Here is a 22,528-nt window from a genome sequence, read left to right as displayed (position 1 = left end):
TTTACAGGATCTGCTATGATCACATACAGCATTCAAAGTTGGTATGAGATTCATGTTTATTTTCATATGATTTGTATTTGCACGAATAAAGCTTTTGTCTTTTGTTTCTTTTTTTCATACGAACAATGAAAAAAAACAACAAAAAACTTTTACTTTAAAGACAAAAATCCCCATAATCTTTCGGAGGCAGACTGGGAGGCTGCCAGTCTCGGCACAGGGACGATGGACATAGAGAGCTTATGAGTGTGTCACTAAAACATTCAAACATTTAAACAACTGCAGTGCATCAAAAAAATACTTCTTCTCGTTGAAAACAAACATTAGAAGCAAAGAAACACAATAAAACTGAGCGCAGAAAACCTGCTCTTGAACAAATGGTAAAGGAGACATTGTGCATTAAAAAGGCACATTGAAAAAGTTCACTTAAAAAATAATTAAAAAATCAGTCATCTACTCACCCACATTAGGGTCAGAACCTAAACATAACATCTGAGTTTCATTTTCAGGAGAATAAGTCCTTCACTGATCAGCACTCAACATCCAGCGAGCAGTTTAAGGTGAGAGGGTTCTTGGACTTAAGGTACAAACGTCCCGTCACTCAGGACACTCTGCTGTGGACTCTGTGGACAGTGAGCTGATGTGCTGCAGCAGCCGGTCGCAGTACAGAGGACTCCGCTGCTTGTCTCTTACCGCCTCCGCCTCCCTCTTCAGAAGTGCCGGGTGGACCGAGCTGCCTTTCTTCAGGACCTCTGGACAAATACACACAACGGATATGAAACCAAACCCAAAGAAGAGACAACAATGAGACAAGGTATCGAAACGTGCACTATGTCTGCTTCCATTGCCTTTCTTCTTCTTCTTCTTCCATGTTGGTTTTGACAGTCACTCGGGTTCATTTGCCTCCACGGCACATGTAGAGGGTGGAGGAGTTTCTCTACCACTTAAATGTGTTTTTCTCAAACTAAGGCAAACCCAAGTTCAGTGCAGATCTTGAACAAAGTTTTAAGTTTCTTACCTGGTGCACAGGCAGATGGTACTCCCTCCTGACACCAGCAGATGGCAGTGGTGAACTACACTACAGCAACTCTGCAACTGACACACTGTATGTGCAAGTGCCCTTTCATTCCACTGGGAGGTGATAACTCTCCGTCCTCCTCTCTTAGTTCCCACACCTTTTGCTGATTTTCAGAGGCGTATTGAATTACTTTAAATGCTGTCAATGGGCAAATGCTTCGGAAACCACAACTCAAAAGTGCAGCTTCAGCGGTGACGAGCCGTCACTTTGGATGAGTTGGCTCATGTAAACTCATCATCTGATACCCGCCTTTGTTCTTCAAGAGGATGGAGGGGATTTTTAGCCTTTGTGTATCCTGTACTCAGCTGGGACGGAGGTGGGGTGGTGGGACTTTGGATTAAAAGGAGAACAATGATGACTTGTGAGCACTGAGTTATAGCCGTGCCAACAGTGAGCAGGTAGCAGCCGTGCTGCCAGGATGGTGGGATTATCAAGGTGGAGGACTAAAGTGAGGAAAGGGGGTTGTCCGTCATGCTGTCAGGACATGCTGCAGACATCAAGCCACTTAACAGATATGCGTTTGAAATCCAAGGAGCATAAGAATGGGATCAAGTATTAAAAGGGAAAAAAAAGAGATACAGAAGAAGAAAGAGAGCGGGGAGACTTCAAACGGAGCGGCGCACGAGAGTGAAGAATGCTTCCAGATTTGTGGCGCAGGCGGTTATGGTTGCTGTCAGATACAGACGATCACTCAGCAGGATGTGAGGTCATCTCATTTCCCAAAGAAACGCCGAGCTGTCTTTAGATCTACTGTACTACATGGGGATCACAGTTTGAAGGACTTGTGTGTCATGTAGGTATGCTGACACACTCTCTAAAACTGGTAGAAGCCAATCATGTTTAATGAAAAAGGCTGGCGGTATTCTGTATTGTTGTTACGGTCAACGAATTCTACAAAAAAAAACATCCGAACCAACGGTGCATTGATTTCCCCTGATCGTCAGCCCCAAATCCATCTGTGCCTACTGAGGCCATAAATCTTCAAAAACTGGTCACAAATACATGGTTTCATTAGAAAATCACTGCGTAAAGCAGCAGGATGGTGTGTGTGTGTGGGATCGAATCACAATAAACCACAGAGATCACGTTTGTTCATAATGAAAGAACATGCCACCCAGCGCATCAGTGTGGTTAACCGATGCACTGTGGAGTAAGATACACCAGGCTTTGGTGAACAGATAAATGTTGTTAGGATAATAAATTCAGTGTTGGCTTTAGTCTGTTAACGGGATTTGTCAACAATAAGAAAAACTAGTCTCAGTTTTGGTGCGTATCTAATTGCCAGAGAGCGAGTCAAAGATAAATCACATAAATCATCCAGCGTGGCCTGAGGGAGCAAAGAAATTCTCAAAAGCGATCCCTTTCATGTTTAAACTGGAACATACAGAATTACAGTTTAATTTTTCAAAGAGAATCTTGAACTGCAAGAAGTACTGACATCCCAGTACTGACTGCAAAGTTCATTTCCGTGTGTTCTGCCTTCTGCATGCAATTTACAGACACCTGATAACCCGTGGCATAAACAAAAAAATGCTTGTTGTCCTTTGGAAGGCTTTCAAAAGATAGCTAGAATACATGGTATGGAAGCTATTGCTGCATCTGGTGAGTGTGCGAATTACTTGCCCTGCTTTTTACCCCACCCCCCTTGCCTCTATGACTCGCTGTATGAAGATGAGAGATCCTGTAGCGAGGCCTCTCGCTGCTGGCTAAGGCATCAGCGCTCACCTGTGTCCTGTCAGAAGTAATGACAGCTAACATCCATGAGAGTGGGAGAGAGTGAAAGTCCAGAAGGGCTGAGCCTGGGTTACACACACCAGGAAAGGACACTTAGACTTTCCTCTGCTTCTTCGATAAACACAGCCGTGAAGCTACGGGCTGTCACAGAAAATGCTGGGTATGAGAGGAGGAAATCAGACGGGCAGATAAAAGATGGAGGGATTATGTGAGATGGGTGTGAGGGCAGATGTGGAAAGGTGGGGAAGGAGAAAGGGGGTGCACATGTGGTTGCCATTATGAGATCGTTCTGTGTTGGGAGGGGGGGGTTGCCACACAAACATCTCAGTGTGCGCTAGGTGCACTGGCAGGGGGAGAGATTCAGATATTAGGGCTCACATATCAATCTGTGAAGTGAATCTCTCAGGTGGGTGTTTATCCATGTGTGGACCTTGTGCTGCTTCTAGCCCAGTGGGGGGTGGGGGGTGGAAATGAAGGATAGCGGAGAGCTTTTGAAATCAAAGACAGGGGGAATCTGCTGGCAATGTGCCAGACAATAATGTAGTGTTTGATAGAGGATACGCCCTAATTCTTCTCATCCCTCTGTGAGTGTCTTGGACACAGCAGGCTCGTCTGCAGATCATCAAAGTTCACCAAAGGCTCTGCTTTCACTGTCATCTCGCATTCACCATCACCATCTGTACCATCAGCTGTTTATCACATTGTCATTATTATCAAACATCAGCAGGGCATGTGCATATTACGCCCTCACTATCACCAAGCTACAAACACTCAGGTTCAAACACCCCACCCAGTCTCACCGAGCACTTGGTCCTGCACCGAGCTCTCGGGGTCATCCAGGTGCAGGAGGAGATGCTGGAAGAGGAACTGCAGATGAGGAGCGCAGAGCTCAGCGTTGTAGTCTTTGGTCAGGCAGGACAGCCACAGCCCGAGGGCCTGGAGGGCAACGCTGCGCACCTCCTCGCTGCTGTCGTCGAGCCTCTTCAGCAGCTCTGTGGAGTAAAGACACCCACACACAAAACACTAATACACAGCCCAACCCGAATGGACGAATGGAGCAGGCTACAAGTGACAGCCAAACATTAAACAGGTGTTTAGTCACACCTTTGACAAGTGATACAACATCAACAGCACAGTGGAACGAGAAAATTAATATAATTTAATTTTAAATATAAATAAAATTCATTATGAAAAAGATTTTTTTAAAAAGTGGTTAAATTCAAGGTAGTTTTTCTTCCCGTCTTTATTAAAAATAAGTGATCAAAAATGATCTGTGATTATTAATCAATCAACTGAAGTTTTCCAGCTACATTTTCCAGCCCTAAAACATTTACTTTCAGCGACAGCTGACGTTACAAATTAAGGAACTGTTTCACTCATAACCAGAATGCTACACTACTTTGTTAGATGCTCTAGATGTTAGATGCATAATTGCCACATAGTTACATAAAATTAGTTGCAAAGAACAATGCAAACAAATATGAATGTGGGTGTTCTTTATTTACCGGGGTAGATCTTGTTGAGGGCGTCGGGGTGCAGACTGCTTCCTACGAGTTTGAGTACGGTGGACAGGGAACGACAAGCTAGCAGCCTGGCCATCTGAGAGTCTTCGTCCAGAGCCGACAACACCAGGGGACTCAGTTTCTCCTCCAGACACATCAGCTGCACAACGGAAACAAACGTTAAATGACAAGCTCAAAGTTTGCCAACGTGTTTTAATACAACTCAACTCAAAGGAGACAACTGTCTGTAGTTTATCATAAAAGATTCCAGAAAGGTGCTTTTGTGTAGTCAAGTTTCCACGATGGGGAAATATCACTTGAAGCATGACAAATTCACATCAGGTCTGGATCAGTTTGTACAGACAAGAAGACTGATGTTTTCATCGCACCAACAGACGAGAAACAGAGGAAATGGACAAACAAGGTGAGGCTGAGCGCACCAAGCCACAAGCCAAGAGGTGATGGCTAAAACCTCTGTTGTGCCGTCTGTTTGCTATCGAAATCACACAGGAGAAGTAGTAAAAAAAAATAAAATAGTAATAATAAAAAAAAGAAGTGAGAGGACAAGGGGAGAGGGAGGGAAGAGAGACAGAAAGAGGAGAAAAATCTGGCAGAGATGTGATCCGGCATTACATCAGTGACAATATGAGGGTGCCAAGTGTAACTGGAGCAGCTAATTGTTTTCACAGGGAGTCAAGAGGAAACAATGTCCTTCTAAATGAAAGGCTGTTTGATTTGCCCGTGGAAATACACACGAACCTCTCTTTTGTTATACGCTTCAGGACATTTTGTTTATTTCATCTCCACTGTAACCTAATTCTGGAACCCAAACTCAGAGGGGTAACAGAGTCCTATTTAGTCACCTCTTTTCCAGGTTTTCTACTCTTTGGAAGACATTTGGGTGCCATTAGATAGTAAAAGTTTGATCACACACACCTACACCCACGCTCATACTGTCCCCCAGCTGTTTGCTTTTCCTTATAGTTAAAGATGTGTGAAAAGAGGAGGCCGGTTTCAACTGGTCACTCTGCACACGCGACGGCAAACGCAGCCAGATGTGCGTGTGCGTGTGAGCACACATACTGTAACTGGCCGCATGCTGCAACAGGCAGGTGCAAGGGCATGTCCCGGTAACAGTTCCTCCCTATAACAAGGGCCCAGAACAGTGGAGGCATTCTTCCTCAGGGACAAAGGTATGTGAACCCGCTTGCCCCCGCGTACACCTGCTACCTGATGTGGCCAACTCTTTCAGCCAAGGAGAGAAAGATGGCTGATGAGAGATTTTCCTAAATGGCCTTATGGGACCGTCTATTTTGCAGAGAAATGGACAAAACAGAGAATTTGAAGTGAACGTCAACTCCTGGTGGGTTTGAAAGAATGCACTACCACATCTTTTCCTTTACAGCTGAGTCAATAAGAAGTGTTTCCGCAGTTTGGAGATCAGGAGTTCGTACTACTGGACACCTCTCATATCCGGTGTTCGCTTCCAGCGTTTATGAGTCCCTCTGCGGAGGTATAAATCGATGTAACTAATGTGTGTCGTATCTTGCCTTTGTGCAGGCAGATGGATTTGTCAGTGTCATCCCTGCAGTGCATGTGTGTTTTATGTGTATGTACCTGTCCAGGTGAGACGGCCCCTCCATGCAGCAGGGCCAGCAGGCAGCTGAGGGCCGAGGTGCGGACGGCAGCGGCAGTACGGCCCGCCTGCCACACCAGGTTAGGAAGCACGATGTCGTAAAGGAACTTCTCTGACTCATCACGGAAATGCCTGGAAAGAAGCACAGGAGGAAAAAAAAATACATAGACGAAATGGGAGCAGAGGAAGACAATTCTATTGCAGGCGATTTGCATTTCTAAACAACTCTAAACATTGCCCAATTAGAGGATAAGTGAATGATGATGGCTGTTGGGAAAGCAACTAAAAAACAATGGCTATAATGTAGTCATTTTCTCACACTTTTTCAGAGGTGGCGAGGAATACAACATCTGGGTTCCTGTCCCTTCTTGCTTTTCCACGCTAGCTTAGGCCCTTTGACATCCTCTCACACACTACCAAACTCCACCAGCTCTGGTAGCTGCCTCCAGCCCCTGGCTGTTCAGCTGGTGTCACGATGAACTTGTCATGATGTTTAGCAAAGTGTGTTGTACTGCCTGGGTGCCAGTAGGGGGCGGTGGTGTGCCACTCAAATAGGCACGACTGCCCTGCTGCATTAGCTCAGTTTTTTTCATCTCGACAGGTGTTGAAAGCTCATCATGAGTGCCACCAGGAGATGGAAAGATGTATTTCCACATGACAGGGATGATGTCCAAAGGAAAGAAGAGTGGGATTTGAGCTTTCACTGGTGTTTCTGTGCAAACACACGCACAAACTGCCAGGGAATTCTGACTGTACACCTCATGGGTCTCTACACAGTGGAAACGTTTGTGTTTCTTCAGTGGTCACAAAGCTGCTGCAGAGCGAACAACACACACACACTCCCTCTCTCATAGTGCAACACAGCAGAACATCTACAGCTTAATAAGTAATGAAGTTTGTCGTCAAGTAGGATGGGGGAGTAATTCTTGTAACATAGATTATCAGATTCCTCAAAATTGGTTTATGATCTTAAAAGGTACTTGTTCGGCACACTTCTGTTTTTAAACTAAATTGTTTAAGTTTGCATTTGACACATGTAAAGAATCTGGTCTCATGTTAGTATGTGGTAACACTATAATACATTTCATTCCTTTGAACATCAGTTCGGTTATTGGATCTTTTGGCACATATTTGCTGAATTTCAATTATATTATCCATTCATTCCTCAAGTTGAAAAATCGTGTTTTTTCTCAAAACTGATTACAGAATTTGTCAAAACACTGAGGTGAAATCTTCTGTTATACATAATCATATTGTCCTGTGTCTACATTATTGACAGGTCTCATAGAACATTTGAAGGGTTTAGAACATTTCTGACACAGGGGAAACACATTTGAAATGGCAGGAAGATGTCATCCCTTAGCTAGCATAGCAATTTTTGTTTTATGTCTTGAAAACTGAAATTAAAGCCTAAAGCCGTTTGCATCTCCCTTCTAAGTGGCACATGGTTTCAGCCTGCCACATCCAGGATGAACTTTCATTTCTTTCACATCACCTTCTACTTAAATTTCATATCCAGCTTTTTAATCACAGCGCCTAAATCCACATGAAACAAAACATTATGTGTGTGTGTGTGTGTGGGGGGGATGAAAGGCACTTATACGTACACAAACTTACTTTTCCTTTCTGCTTGTTCTATGATGGAGCTGTCATTATGTCATTTTGGTTGTAGAACAAAGAGAAGAGGTTTTCTCTATGACTATCATTGTCCTCTTGATGACATTTAGTGTGTGTGTGTGTGTGTGTGTGTGTGTGTGTGGGCTACAATCTGCTGAGCAAAGATCGGGCCATAAATCATGAATGGAGGGATGTCATTAGCATGAATGGAAATATTATGGCAGACAGCACAGCTCCACATACTGTGAGTTAAGCATTTGGTTTGAAACCTTATGAAGGTGTAACATGATTTCTGTCTCCTGATGGTCCTGTGATTACCGGAGATACAGCTGAGGAATGAGAGAACCAGTTAGCAGCACAGGTGGCCGTGCTGGGAGTGGCCGAGCAGACAGAGGCTTCTTTTGTCTAATATTTACATTTAAGGATAAAATAATCTGATTTAAGCCGAGAGCAAAGTTCTGATTTCTACGTTTTTGGCAAAAGGTGGCAGAATATTTTGGCTTAAGAACACTTCTTGTTTGTGCAACATTTCTCAACAATATAAGATTATTATTTCATCTTGTATTCCTTACACTGCTGCCAAGCCCACGCCAAAGGTACTTTCAACATCTCAATGCACAAAGATTACTCTTATATTAACCAGTGGAAACACCTACCAACCTTATGAACCTTCTGACTGTGGGGCTAGGGTTAGTTACACGCAGCACAGACATCTCCATGGATGAAGTTTGTCTGTGGGATCGACAGCAGCAGCTGTTGTGATGGCTGGGACCCGGAGCGGGCCTCAGGCTTAATGCATTCCCTCAGATTAGCTCTGGGTGCGGGGCTGAAGGCTGCACAGCTGAGGGCTCAAAAAGGGGACCGTGGAAGGTTGAGGGGGAGGTGGGTGGCTGAGAGGAAGCGCCCACAAACTGGAGCTCCTCTCTGGGTGTCATCCATATATCCTATCCTTCCTCATTTATCAATCAATAACCATTCATTATTAACAACTGAGGGGTTTGCATGCTGGGAAGTGGTTAACTAATCTGAGTTGGTCTCTTTGGGAGTATCAGTGGGATCAAATCAAATGAGAGTCCTTGTGGTGAGTTTTCTCATTTCTGAAGTATGATAAACTGTATCACACCTGGCGCACACCGCTATCGTCTACCACATGACGCTGCCTGAGTCAACCACAAGTCCTACAAAAGCTGATGTGGTTATAATGACTTCATGGAAGCACACCAGTGTGTTTGTGTGTGTGTGTGTTTGTTGCTCATTATTGTCTCTTGTGGGTGCGGTATTAATTTGCAGAATCAAAGTCTAAGAATATGAAGCTAATAACAATGACGTGGAAAACTCAGATTCGACAAACCCAAACAACTGACTGAGCGTAGCACAAAATGCAACATCATGCCCTGTTACAATGGTGGAACATTAACCTGCAATTAGCAGTAAATCATTAAATAGCTTCTCTTTGACAGAAACAGAAACAATTCCTTTTTAATTCCTTCTTCTTTCACAGATTATTAGTTTCATGTTTACTGGGTTGGCGAAGGTGTGTACAGCGTGTGTGTGTGTGTGTGTGTGTGTTCCTCTCACCCCTGGGAATCCAGTGTGTTGGTTGCATCCAGTAGCAACTTAGCAAGCATTGTGAAGATGCTCATCCTCATCTCTGGGTCTTTGTCTGGCTGGAGGGAGCAGCGAAGCAGGGGCATCAGCTGGTTCATAAACTCCCCAATCACTGGACCTATAGCACACACAAACACACTGGATGTTACATTGTTCCAAAATGTTTTGATAAGTCTTTTGTTCTCATACTGTATAGTTCACAGGGGAGATATAGACAACATATGTGGGGAGGAAAGTCTTCATTAGGACACCAGTTGCCCCTACTACTGCAATATGACAACGTTGTGATTAAACCTAACGTGTTCAGAATGACACAATACAGTTTATGATCTTCAGCGTCACTTTAGAAGTCCTCTGAATTACACCACATTGCTGGGATGACGAAATGATGACATGACTTGAATTCAGTCTGCAACCCTCATTTTTAGCCTGACCACTAAATACTAAACCTATCCTTATAAACACTACCTCCCTTTTTTTTTTTGTAGCGAGAACACACTTTGTTTTATGCATTTTTTTCATTCCTCTTTGGCTGGACTGACTGTCAAATGACAAACAAGAAAAGGCCCACACAGACTTGAGACTTCTTTTCATGTTTAGCAATGACCAGAGGGTTCGAGTTATTGAAACCTCAGTGTACTGGTGAGACAGTGACACAGAGCTCAGAGGAAATAAGACATAAAAAAGGTCTCTGAGAGTCTGTTACAGGAAAAATGAGAAACTCACAGTCCAAGTATTCCCAGTCACACTCATGTCCACACACACCCACTAACAGTCTGACTGCATGTTTACAGAGCTATATATAGTAATCTGTGTGCGCTTGTGTGTGTGGAATGAATGATAAGTGTCCATGCCCTATTTGAACAGACACGAGAGGAGACAGAGGAAATCCTGAGACTGCCTGAGGGTGGAGGTCATCGTCATGAAGAGATATGGGAAAAACAGAGACAGAGAAACCTATTTCACCCAGTGTGTGATTCAAAGATTTTGTCACTTAACCAATGTTGTCTGGAGGTCACTGGACACCGAGTAAGTTCAGAGACATTTTCATGCCAACTGAAGAACAAAAGACTGCCAGCAGGATATGAGAGGGCAATAATTATTCCTGTCCTCGACAAACACAGCCAGAGTGTGCGAAGAGCTGATGAGCAAGCGAAATGACCAATTCTCAGTTGTCAAATTAACTACCGTCAATTGTTCAACAGAGGACCAATTTCCCTGAATCATGTGCACATCAAACACAGCAGCCACACGCAGTCTGTTTGGCTGCCCGTCCACACACACACACACACACATACACACAGCTTCAAAGTAGCCTTGATCCAGGGGAAGGTCAAGAGCAGGCGGCTGTGGTGTCGTTTGATGTAGTGACCTGCGTGGAGATCACTGAGTGGACTTAGAATGGACTGGTCAGTTATCCGTGGGAGTGTGTGTGAGAGTCTGTGTGTGTGTGTGTGTGTTGTGGAGGATTAGAGGGGCACCCAGCTCCTCAGTCAATTACAAAGCGAGGGGTGGGATGGAGAGAGAGATGGAGATGAAAGTGTGGCACACTCAGAGGTGCTGATGATGGAGGATTATATGGTATAGAGGGAAGTAAAGTGAAGTCTCAGCACCAAAGACAGGGTCACAGCTTTTTAACCCACTGCAATACACACACACAAGCACAGACTAACCCCTCTAGTCAAATCAGACACACTGGCTGACTGACAAATGGAGACAAAGACGGGGATTAACAAAAGTCAGAAAGCCACCTGGTGCTAATGACAGTCTTTTTCTGTGTGGGTGTGCTTGACCATGAGTTTCTCTGTGTGGGAAATGACATATCTAAAAAAAAAATATATATTCCTCTGCATTTCTCAGTGATGGTCACTGATGGGCATCCATCTTGGGCAACAACAATGGAACAGTGTGCATCCACTGGGGCGTCAAGCAATACATCATATTAATTTTAACCTTTAACAGTGCATCATTTGACAGCCCTCATATCCATCAAGTGGTGCTGACAATTCCTCCAACCACCACTGACACACGTCCAACTTCTGATGCCCGTCTGGCTCATGGAAGCAGTGATTTTACAAGTGCAGGTACCAGAAAATGACAGACTACAAAAAATTTCAATAAACCATTCGGATCCATTGTACAAGTGACAGACTCTACTGCTGCTTTGACAGCTGCTGGATTTGATGTGCTGCCTCGATGACAGATCATGTGCGAACAGGACAAACAGCCTGACGCTTGAAATATGATGTAACGTGAGTCTGAACAAGTCGAAGAAAGAATGGCTTCACAAACCACGCTATGAAGTAATGTGTTTAATAAAATATGCTACACATTATCACCAACCTGCTGGGGTGAAATGGACCCAAACATGTTCAAACTGATGACTGATGTAGTGATTTTTCTCATCATTAACAGGTCAGTTTGACAGATCAATTCCTCAAAAAATCTTTCCGTATTTCTTTGACCATTAGTGTGTCTCTATATGTGCAAACTTCAGCACCTGCTGTATAATTTGGCAGGGTCTTGTGCACATTCAGGCTTCACTTCTCACCTGATTGCATGACTATGATATGCAGCTGGAGTCTCTGCGGGGAGTAACTGGACCAGGTGTTGACAGAGGCAGACAGCCAGTCCAGCAGCTGGCCCATATGTTGTCTATAGAGCTCCATCACCGGGTCCAGGCCCTGCACCTTACACAAGAGCTGTACGCTCTCCAAGGCCTGAGGGAGAGAGGAATCGGTAGAACAAACTGATGTCAACACATGTTAAACTTGCAATCTTTTTAACAATTTATTCAAGAAGGAGGAAAAAAAAGCACTGAGACAGAGAGACAGCAAGAGCTGGTGTGAAAAAGTGATAACAGAGCAGAGGATATTGTGCTCAAGTTCAACAATGACAGCTGTTTTGTCGTAATTTCAGGAATTTTTCTGGTCATGCTCACACAGGAGGCACAAAACACATCATGTGTAACCATGGGAAGAACAAATCTGCAGACATGACACGGTCTTACACATAAAATCACTTAGAAACAAAAACCCCAACAGATACACAGGATGTCACAAAGGCACAGGAACCGACAGAAACACACACAGACATACACATGCGCACACACACACACACACACACACCAATAAAGCTGAGCTGGGAGGAAAGGGCAGGAATGAGAGATAGGAGAGTAAATAATTAGCTGACTCTTTAGGGCAGGGGAACGGACCTTAGGGGCACTTCATAGTTCCTTTCATAGTCCCTCAGGGATGGACGGGGACAGAGACAATGTCTGAGTCACAGATCAGCCGCTTCAGAGGAGAGCTAGACAACCCTGAGCTGTCCACTGATGGGAAAGACGTGCCCCTTTTCTGGGAAAGCAAGTAATGCTCTTCCTCTGGGTCCGGGAATGCCTGAGGCCATTCTCACCCTCCCTCTCTGTTTCTTAATCCATCCATTCCTTCTCATCTCTTCTCTAACACTGTTCCCTACACCGATGCAGACATACATACACATGCTCTCTCTCTCTCTCTCACACATACACACACACACATACACACTGGTGGCCCATGTGGTGTCTGGTAAGCAGTGGAGCCAAGTCCTTCCCGATCCTCTCCCTGTCATTAACCTCCTACAGCGTCGAGAAGTTAGGCGACACGCTGGCCTCAGACACTGCTGGCTTGTCACTGCCCTTATTTGTCCCTTTGCATTTGGAAAATGACCACAATATGGAAGCTTGTTACTTGAAAACAAGTTATTGGCTATTGTGAAGGCATTACAGAGCCACAGAGGCTGATGACACACACCTGCTAAGAAACAAATCATCTCTTCCTATCTGTTTTTGTCCTCAATTCCTGTCTGTCTTCCTTTATCTCCACCTTTCACCCGCCTCCTTTCACCCAGGACTGGATGTAAAGTTCCACTCCAAAGGTGCAATTTCAGCTCCCCTGGCTAAGTGGGTAATTATACTGTAGGCCATGCCCACTTTGAACTCGTACAAATGCTCACATACCTCGAATAGCTCTGCTACTTCATAAAACCCGCTTACCTTTCTAATAAAGAAGGACATAAAAACTCAAATTGAAGGGGAAAAAATGTTTTGTTTTGTTTTTTTTTTTAAAAAAACAAACGAAAACATGCTGTTTCAAAGTAGAAATTGAAGAATTACACAAGTGAGGTGATATGCTGGTTTGCTCACATGGAACAGGAAAAAAGTGCCAGCAGAGCTGCAGATGTAACTGGTAGTGCATTTTGATACTTTTCTCACCTTTTCGCTGAGATGAGGCTCGGTGGAGAGGCTCTGGACAGTGACCAACACCTGCAGCAGCTGCAAGCTGACTGAGCCACAGTCTGACTCACACTGACACAGCAGCACGTCCACACAAGTCAGTAACTGCTGCAAGTACATAACCTGGAAAAAAAAACGGAGAAGTCTCATAAGACTGTCATGTCTGGTTTATTACAAATGTGAGCCCTGAGAAAGGGATTCGTCTTGAATGTTCGCCCTGTCTACCAGTGAACCCCATTGCACTTCAGTCCTCACAGTCTCCTTTCTTTGCTCTGCTCTCTGTTCCCCTTCTCTTCCCATGCACAATCCACAATAACTCAGAGTGAGAACTTTCCATTCTACACATGAGCATATGTGTGAGATTGCTGTCACTTGTCAGCCAGTGTTGTGGTGAGCTCATGTTTAGACAAAGACCTGCGGCTCAGGCTAATGTCTGTGCCATCACTGGGATCACGACCTCTTTTCCTGTTTTCTCGCAGCCTGTCATTAAGGCTGTATGGTGGAGATGGAAGGTGTAAGTGTGTGTGAGCAAGAGCGTGCGTGTTTTTGTATGTGGAGGGTTGAGAGTGGGTGAAGCACCCCCCAGGTGTTTGCTTTGGTCTGCTGATGAGGAGTTGGGGACTCGAATGCATGTGAGCAGGAAACACTCAATGCGACCTCCTCATACGCTCCCTTCATTCAAAACACTCACCGGGTTGACTGAAAAATACCAGAACTATATCACTAGAGGGCGCACTATCTTTTCACAAATTTGGGCAGCCATTGTGCACCACAGCTTGGCATTAATCTGAAAAGAAAACACATGTTAAGCTGAGTAAAGATGCTCAGGGCTTGTGAGGAGGAAGGAGAGACAAGGACTTCCATTCTACGATATTCACAAGCAAATGCATCTTGAGTCCAGCTTGCTGGTTTAATGTACAAACACATTTTCTGGATGCAGTCTGATGCTAAACTAAACTTCCATGCAGCCCTGAACAACCATGACTGAATGTAAGAACTTCATTTCTTCAGCTGACCACACTCAGAACACTCACCCACTACACTGTGCATTCTTGTTTGAATGTGCTCCCACAGCCACTGACAGAGGAAATCCCTGCCTTTGATCGAGCCATTCGCTGACACGTAAAGACAGCAGGAGCTTCAGGCTGGCAGTAGTGGAAATAACGTGACAAACGGCGGCAGACGCACACACTCATTAGCGTACAAGTACACGGATGCACATATTATACATGCCCAGAAAACAACCATTAGGGCTGGACGAGTGAGAGAAAGAGGGACAGCGGAAAAAGTGGTGTAGTGTAATGACTAGGTGGACACCTGGAGCCATGGAGACACACCTGGTTTCATTGGCCTGGGCACGCTCCAGGGGCCTCGTTACACGGCGTGTGTGCATCTGTCCACCACTGGATGCATCAATTACACACACATGGCTACACTTTAAGGAGTCATACCAGGCAATGGATTCCTATCCAGTGGGAAAGCCCACCCCACAAAGCTACTGATGTTGCTATGGCAACAAGAAAACAAACACTGGCGGTGCATGGGACATCAACTCTTCGTACTCAGGTAAAGTTTGCTATCCTGCCTTTCCTCTCCTCTCTTTATCTGTCATTCAGAGGAGCAGCGGGTAGTATGCAGTAGTCATTTATAACAATGGGCAGGCATTCGGGAGACATGCTGACGTATGGTAGCACGTTTGTGTATGTTCAAGTGCAGAAGTTTCTTCTTGAATAACATGAAAAGACCTGGGGCCTTTTTTTTTTGCCCCCGTTCTCCTGCTGATCTCTTACTCTGGGTTGTTACCAAGTCTGGTTGTAAATATGTCTGCTAATTCATGGTCAGGCCCCAACTTTATGCCTTTCTTCTTCTCTTTTGGAACTATCTTAACCGATTTACTCCAGACCCTGCAGATGTTGATGTTGATGCAGCTGTCACCATGGCGAACCACAACACAGCGACACTTAGATGTGTAAGGTGTGTGGTTGTGATGGCGGGAATTCGTTAATCCTCTGTGGAATACCCCTTTAAAAATAAACCTGTGTGTGATTCATTATGAAACACCCCATATACACTACACAAGGTGCCTCAGAACACGGTGGCTTCTCTAACCACCGGCTCGTCTTTCATTTTCCTTAAAACCCTTGACATCATTTTCACTTTAGGACCAATATTTTTATTTTTCGCCAAGCATCTGTCGTTTATTTTTGTAAGCTGTCTTTTTTCCCAACTGAAATAAAGAAAAGAAAACAGGGACTTGAAAGAGTCGGTGAGGTTAAGTCGTGCACAAGTATCATATATCACTATCCAGATCTTCAGCATGTTCCCTGAACTCCCCACGGGGCCCTCTAGTTCCCCCTACCTCTGTTCACTTTGAAGATATTTATATTTCATTTCCTAACAGGCTTCATTTTGTCCAAGTCAAACTTCACTTTTTCTTTCTATCCGTCTTTGGTTCAAGTGGCACATAACTCTCTCAAGCTGGATCCAAACGCAAATATCTTTGAACTTCTTAAGATGCCTTGCTCTGAAAAAGTAAAATAAAATATGAGTCTGCTATTTGTCTTCGTTGTTTGTGCGTCTGCAGGTAATGAAACCATTATCAAATATAAGTAAATCAGTCCCACGTGAAGGAACTAAGGGCTTACCAACGTGTTGGAGTGAGAAACTGTGTGGTAATAATCTGGGTCAGGATTTCAGCACTAAGAGAAAGAGGGATGCAGGTGCTCCTGTCTCCCATGGTGTTATTTACAGCTACGCAGTGATCGGGCCCTGCTCCCTGCTATGAACCCTGCCTGTTGTCAAAGAATGTTGCAGGTGCTTTGTCTGGGTGAGCTCTTCAATCACATCGCTCTGTGCTCTGACCTCAGAAACAGAGAGAATGTCAGAAGAAGATAGATAGAGACACAGACCAAGAGGAAACAGAGGTCTGCCTCCATCTGCACGACAATGTGCGACCGGCCCGTCCTGTTAGTTCTCTCTCTGGTTGACCCCTGCCGGATAACCACGAGGGAGGACAGAAGGGGGTCAGTTTCCCCTCTCCATTTATCACTGGCCTTGACCAGGAAGGCTTTGAAATTTTAGGGATTCTTTTATAGCCGAACCACAGTCTGGTGCCGAGACCTTACACACGGCCATAAAAAAAACAAAGGCTGTGCATTGCCTCGTGTGCCCAGAGGGGTCAGAGTAGCCATGCAGAGGTCACGTGAAATTAGTAAACTTTTGTTATTATTATCTTAGGGAGTAAATTCTTGCAGGCCTTACTGGCAGGGGGGTGGGGTCATGGGTATAGGTGAGTCACTGTTGCGGCAGGATCAGAAAATAGCTCTCTGCCAGACAACTGTTATTTTGATTCTGAAAGGGAAACATATTTGGTGCAAGAGGACAGGAAGCGAGGAAGAGTCTGCTCTGGACTTGATGGGATTTTTCCAAAGGCAGACTGTTATTTGCAGAGTAACTCAAAGGGGGTTTTTGTTTTTTTCACTTGCAGCGTTGTGGGAAAACAGTTCACAGTTGCGTGTGAGCGGAGTCATTTTGATCATAGACTTGAAATGTTAGATTTCAAAAACACATCATGGCCAGGCTGTCACTTTAGCAAGGTCTGCATTTTAGAGAATACAGTGAACCCACTGAACTCCCCATGTACAGTAGTGCTATTGAAGACTCTTCAACTAAAGCCCTTTCAAGAGATGTGGCATCTTATCACGAAATGTATTTCCATAAGGGACACATTAGGCTAGAAATATACATTATGAATGCTGCACTGTCACTGCCAAATGTAGAAGTTTTTGGGTACACAGGGAGGGCCGAAAATGATCTATGAAACTGCCAAGATCACCTAACAAGACTGGAAAAGAAAAACAGCTGGTGCACACAGATTAGGCAGGAAAATCAGGACATGGTAACCTATGAGGGAAGAGAAAACCTGGCAAACATGTCATCAAAACAAGTCCGACTATAACGTTTTAATTTAAACAGCATATCCTTCCTGTTCCACAGTAAAACTTCAGAGGTTCTGCTACCCCATCAAAGCTACTCCATTAGCAACGGTAAAAGAGTGCGGCTGTACTGGGTGTGAATGGAATAGATGGCAAAGAGCAGTAATTCTCAGGTAGTGTTAAAGTTAAAAATAAAATCAACCACAACCAAAGCATCTCTCTGCTGACCTGTTGATATTCCTGGCAGACGTCGGGCCTGGCCAGTGTGTTTGCGATCTGTTCGAGATGTGGTTTCAGGAGGGGCTTGGGGCAGCCTCCCAGCACTGCAGCCAGCACCATGAGAGGGGCCCAGGGGTGAGAGGAAGAGTAAGGGGTTGTCACGTGATCCAGCAGCAGCTCGAGGAAGACGGCAGGAGGGACAAAGGTCCCCAACAGTTTAGCAGCTGCCAAACACTAGAAGCGGGTATGGAGAGAGAGAGAGAGAGAGAGAGGAAGAGAGACACAGAGACACGAAGGAGTGTGAAAGAGGATGAGAAAACAGGAATTGGATTTTTTTTTTTTTGTTAAATCTGCTGCACATCAAAGATCTACAGAATCCTCCAATGTAAACAGGTGCATCCCCAGTCCTTGAGTCCTGTTTGGCTCAGTCTACTTTAAGGACAGTCACTAAAAATGCAGACTCAAAGCTCAACAGATGTGTCCTGAGATTATTCCATTTGGTAATAACAGATATATCATAAAAAAAAAAATCTACTATGTCTTTGCTCAGGTCGAGCATTACTAAATGCCACCCTCAATCCGAAAAAGGAAACACAGTACAACAACATCTTGCTAATCTCATGACTAAGCTCTCTGGGACTCACATTGCTGACCACATCCCTCTCTGTGTCGGTGCAGGCCCGGTAGAGGGTGGCCAGGAGAGGCTGCAGATGCTGGGTGCTGTGGTCCTCGCTGTGGAGCAGCAGCACAGACAGCAGCTGAGAGGTCCTCACCCGTGTGGGCACCAGCCAGTCGGTCACGTCATGGGTGATGGCCGGCACCAGCCTGCCCAGGTTTCTCACCACAAGCTCTCTGCAGCCCAGCCCTGGACGCTCCACTGGAGGAGAAAATGAAGGATATTTGACTCTGCATGCTCTTATACTGTCAGACATCAGTTTGTGACGTTCAGAAAGTCAGTTTATCTCAGCCTACCTACATCTCATTCAGTTAGTGAATCAAGTGAATTACTTTGTTTTCTAGAATGACTACGAACAGTGTTGATTTTTAAGAAAAGCATCTGAATAACATCAAGTATATCTAGCAACTGTCTAGCACCTTGTTTATGAAAAATTAACTGCATATTTTCTGACTCCATTACATCTGTGTGTGGTCTATTTAACTGCAAATTATGAACTTTTGTTATCTATATTCTAACAAACTATCTGAACATTAAGAAATAGCCTTTATAGAACAGTAAATATCACTGATCAACAGGTTTTCATAAACCTGCTGACTTGGGTGTTCACATTTTTCACTCTTTACAATTAAGATTTCCCCACAAGGGACTTGTCAGAGCAAGTGAAACACATTCTAATATAGCCCTCTACATTTCAAATCCAGCATCACCCCCCCTTTCTCTGCCCCACCTTATTCTCCTACTCCTATAGGCACACTAATACCAGACGAAGAGAGGACTAAAGAAATATATAGATAAATCAGAGAAAAACACAAGGACAAGACAAAACAAGCCCCATTCTGGTCGTCTTTCACTGTCTGACTGTGACCTCTTCACACTGGGACGCCCAGCAGATTTATGATTGCAAGAAAAGAAAGACAAAAGAGGGAGAGAGAGAGAGAGAGAGAGAGAGAGAGACGGAGGGAGAGAGAGAGAGAGAGAGCGAGAGAGAGAGGGAGGGAGAGAGAGAGAGAGAGACCCTTCCCCTTCTATCCTTTCCTGTCCCCAGGCAGAGCCCATATTCATTCACACTGTAGATGAATATGGACAATTTGACCACAAAACAAAGTCTAAGAACTGAACCCCTGACACACACACACATGCACTCTTAGCCTGGCTCTGTACGCAAGCCATGATGACAATGTTCAGGTTCACCCTCATTCCTGGTGCTCCAGGCAGACACTTATCTTTCCAAGCCAGTGCCTGCCCTGAAAATGAAGCTGTCAAATACAACATCATTTTTACTGTATATTTATACATTCCACATCTGGAATACCGACAGATGATTTAATACGTCAACGCAGCAGGGAGGGTCTGTGTGTGTGTGTGTGTGTGTGTGTGTGTGTGTTCTATTGTAACACTTCAGACACAGCTCAGCTGAATTTCAGCTGAATTAACTTTACGGTAAGATAAGCCAATAACGTAAGCTTACAGGATGTAAGAAAATCTGAGCTGATAGTTTGAGCTTAAGATTCATCCGTCCAAGTTTATTTCACCAGGAAAACAGGTCTGTGTAGATGGTCTGGTCGTTTCAATCAACATACAGATTCTTCCACACCACTTTGCTGAAAAGTCAGTGGATCGACAACGGATGGTAATAAAAGTATTAGCTTTTGTTGTAAATATTGTGGTAGCTGTGGCTGAGCTGGTAGCTCCTGATGTTTAGGCCAGTGCCTTGCATTGTACCTTGCTGTCACTGGCGTGTGAATAGGTCATTGAGAGGCAACTTGTTAAGCATTATGGATAAAAACACTCAATAAAAGCACTTTATAAATGCTGTAGACATCAACACTGACATTCATTTGATAAAAGTATTGCATATTACTCTATAACACTGGCTGATTTCCCTTTAGGCCACTATGCCCCCTAAAGAATGAACTGGATACTTGTGATGTGACTAGGTTTGTTTTAAACCAAAGGGATAAAACAAAACTAATGTTTCCTAATTGCTGCAAATCACTCATACATACCAGAAGGTGCCAACAAATTGAGAAAATTTAAGAATTACCTTTTTAAGACCTTTAAGCACAAGACTGACAGGATAATGAGGAGAATAAACCACGTGAACTGACCTCCTGCTGGGTAGAATGGAGGTGGGCTGAGGAGAAAGTCCATCTTGTCCTTAATGTCTTCCTCATTCTCCTTCTCCCACTGGGCACCTACCTGCTTCCATAAATCAGCTGCTAGAAGCCTAAAGAAGAATGATATCATCAATACAATATTACATCAAGAATTTAGGATGTACAGTATGTTGCAGATATTGAGGTGATTTCCTGAGGTGTCTTTCCTCTCTTGTGAGATGCTTGTAAAATATTAGTATACAAACTTGTAGAATATATATATCATTGCATTACACTATATTATGAAGTAAAGAGTGGAGTATGACAATGTCCACTTGTACCGTATTTCTGGGATCTCGTCATTGATGCTGCTCAACAGGAGTGGAATGAATTTGTGGAAATAAGAGTAACGGTCTCTCATGTGAAGCAGCCAATCGCCAACAACAACAGTCACAGCTTTTCTCACCTGGAACAAAAGGGGGCAAGACAGAAAGAGCAGAATTGAGCAGGGAATTGAGTTTCCCTCATGAGGTAAAGTCTTGGTTTCTTGAAATGCAGGGACAACACGCTTTGATTTTGAAGACAAGCATGTAACAACACACAGGAGGTTTGACAGTAGTTTAAACTGAACCTGTGGCGAGTCATCAAACAGCCTCTGTGCTAGGTGAGAGAGCACGTCATCCACGTTTTTCCCAGTGCTATGCTGAATGACTGCCCCGGTGGCTTCAATGACAGACACTCGTACCCGGGAGTGCTGATGAGCAATTGTCTGCATGAGAGGCTTGACCAAACTCTCAGCCTGCATGTGAAAGTGCTCTGAAGAGAAAGAAGTAGAATGAATTACAGCCCATTCGGATCAGTTACTGTGCACATTAATATACTTATTAAGATGTGAGACTGAATACGTCCTGGGATTTTAGTTACCATAACATTATAATTTTGCTTAGTTTCTGTGGTTTCAAAGGCTGACTCACAGTCCAGCACTTAGTGAGTGTAGTTCTGCAATTCTACCTTAATGTATTTTAGCCACTTAAATGGAAGTGCAGAGGTACACCAAACAGCAGCTGGAAAGCGAGCTATTCTATGGCAAACATGTTCGCGTGCTTCGAAACCATGGCAACAGACTTCACCACCAACAAAAAAGTTTTCACGCACCTGGTATGCATTTTGCCAAGTTTACGGTGCATTTGCAGCTTTCTCTTTTGACATCTGGGAATGGGTCGACGATGGTTTTCTGCAGTATGTTTATCATTTCGTTCAGATACGGCGCTAAATGCTTCCCGCACACCTCCAAAGTCAGAGTCAACATCTCCACGGCCGATAGCCGAAGCTCCTCAGCTGGTTCCAGTATCTCTTTCTCCCCGAGCCTCTGAGCCAGACAGGGCACGAGATAAGGCAGCGACTCCTCCGGTTTGGGGACACAACGAATGAACTCTGTTATTGTCGTTATCGCGGTTTCTCTGCATCTTTCCATCGGGTCTGACAGACATTTGAGGAGAGGCTTGAGGAGGGCAGAGAAAACCTCCTGTAAGACGTTGCTGGAAAGTCCTTTATCTACAGTCTCCCTCTTGATTAGCTCAAGAGCCCGTTTTCTTGTCGACTTGTTGTCTTCGTTTAGACAGTTTAAATATCGAGCGAGTCCTCTCAAAACTTCAGAGGCAGCATGCTCGTCGCCAGCCGCCATCGCTGCCATCTTGACTGTCGTTATGGAAACCTGCAGCTGCACGACAAACAAAGGGCTGCTTTACGATAGCTTCCTATTCAAAATCTCAAACTTTATTCAAATTCACAACTTTCCCGCTTGTATCAAGACATCTCCCATTAAATAGTGAGAATGTTCCCATTTGGGTTAACAAATCAACCCTTGGTGACTTTACACCATAAAAATAGGAAATGATTTTTTTTTTAATTACCTAGTTGCAATTATAAATAATGATTATTAGGATTAAAACACGGTACAACATACACACTATTATAGGATTATTAGTGATTTCGTATGCCTCTCTGGCATCTAAACAAACAAACAAACAAAAAAAAGAAAAAAGTTTGAAGGTCTTTAAACCCCAAAGTATATGGTGTGCTGTTTGTAATAATGTGATTGACATTACGTCCCAGATCTGAGTATGAACCACAAAAGCAAGATATTCAACTGAC

At 44.2% G+C, this 22,528-nt stretch overlaps 1 protein-coding gene across 1 annotated transcript; it reads right to left on the bottom strand.

Annotated features, from left to right (window-relative positions):
* Positions 1 to 38: 38 nt before the first annotated feature.
* LOC124073438 (dynein axonemal assembly factor 5-like) lies at positions 39 to 22,107 on the bottom strand. The gene is made up of 13 exons (XM_046415652.1): positions 21,530 to 22,107; positions 21,006 to 21,190; positions 20,716 to 20,840; positions 20,387 to 20,505; positions 18,244 to 18,476; positions 17,609 to 17,833; positions 13,425 to 13,568; positions 11,724 to 11,892; positions 9,143 to 9,290; positions 5,929 to 6,079; positions 4,315 to 4,471; positions 3,610 to 3,801; positions 39 to 749 (listed from the first exon to the last, which is right to left on the bottom strand). The coding sequence occupies exons 1-13, from the start codon at positions 22,065 to 22,067 to the stop codon at positions 595 to 597; spliced, it is 2,541 nt and encodes an 846-aa protein (XP_046271608.1). The 5' UTR covers positions 22,068 to 22,107; the 3' UTR covers positions 39 to 594.
* Between the last annotated feature and the right edge of the window lie 421 nt (positions 22,108 to 22,528).

Source organism: Scatophagus argus, chromosome 16 (genome assembly GCF_020382885.2).
Source record: "Scatophagus argus isolate fScaArg1 chromosome 16, fScaArg1.pri, whole genome shotgun sequence".
In the NCBI taxonomy this organism is placed as follows: domain Eukaryota; kingdom Metazoa; phylum Chordata; class Actinopteri; family Scatophagidae; genus Scatophagus; species Scatophagus argus.
Note: the sequence above shows the minus strand (reverse complement) of the source record. Positions and strands in the feature narration are given on the sequence as shown.

Bases quoted from the DNA above. Each gene is read 5' to 3' on its own strand.
- LOC124073438 (XM_046415652.1), bottom strand. From the start codon at position 22,067: ATGGCAGCGATGGCGGCTGGCGACGAGCATGCTGCCTCTGAAGTTTTG. The intron at 11,893-13,424 runs GTGAGAAAAGTA...TCTCTCCCTCAG, and splicing joins AGCCTCATCTCAGCGAAAAG to GCCTTGGAGAGCGTACAGCT. The intron at 750-3,609 runs GTGAGACTGGGT...GTATTTGTCCAG, and splicing joins GGTGCAGGACCAAGTGCTCG to AGGTCCTGAAGAAAGGCAGC.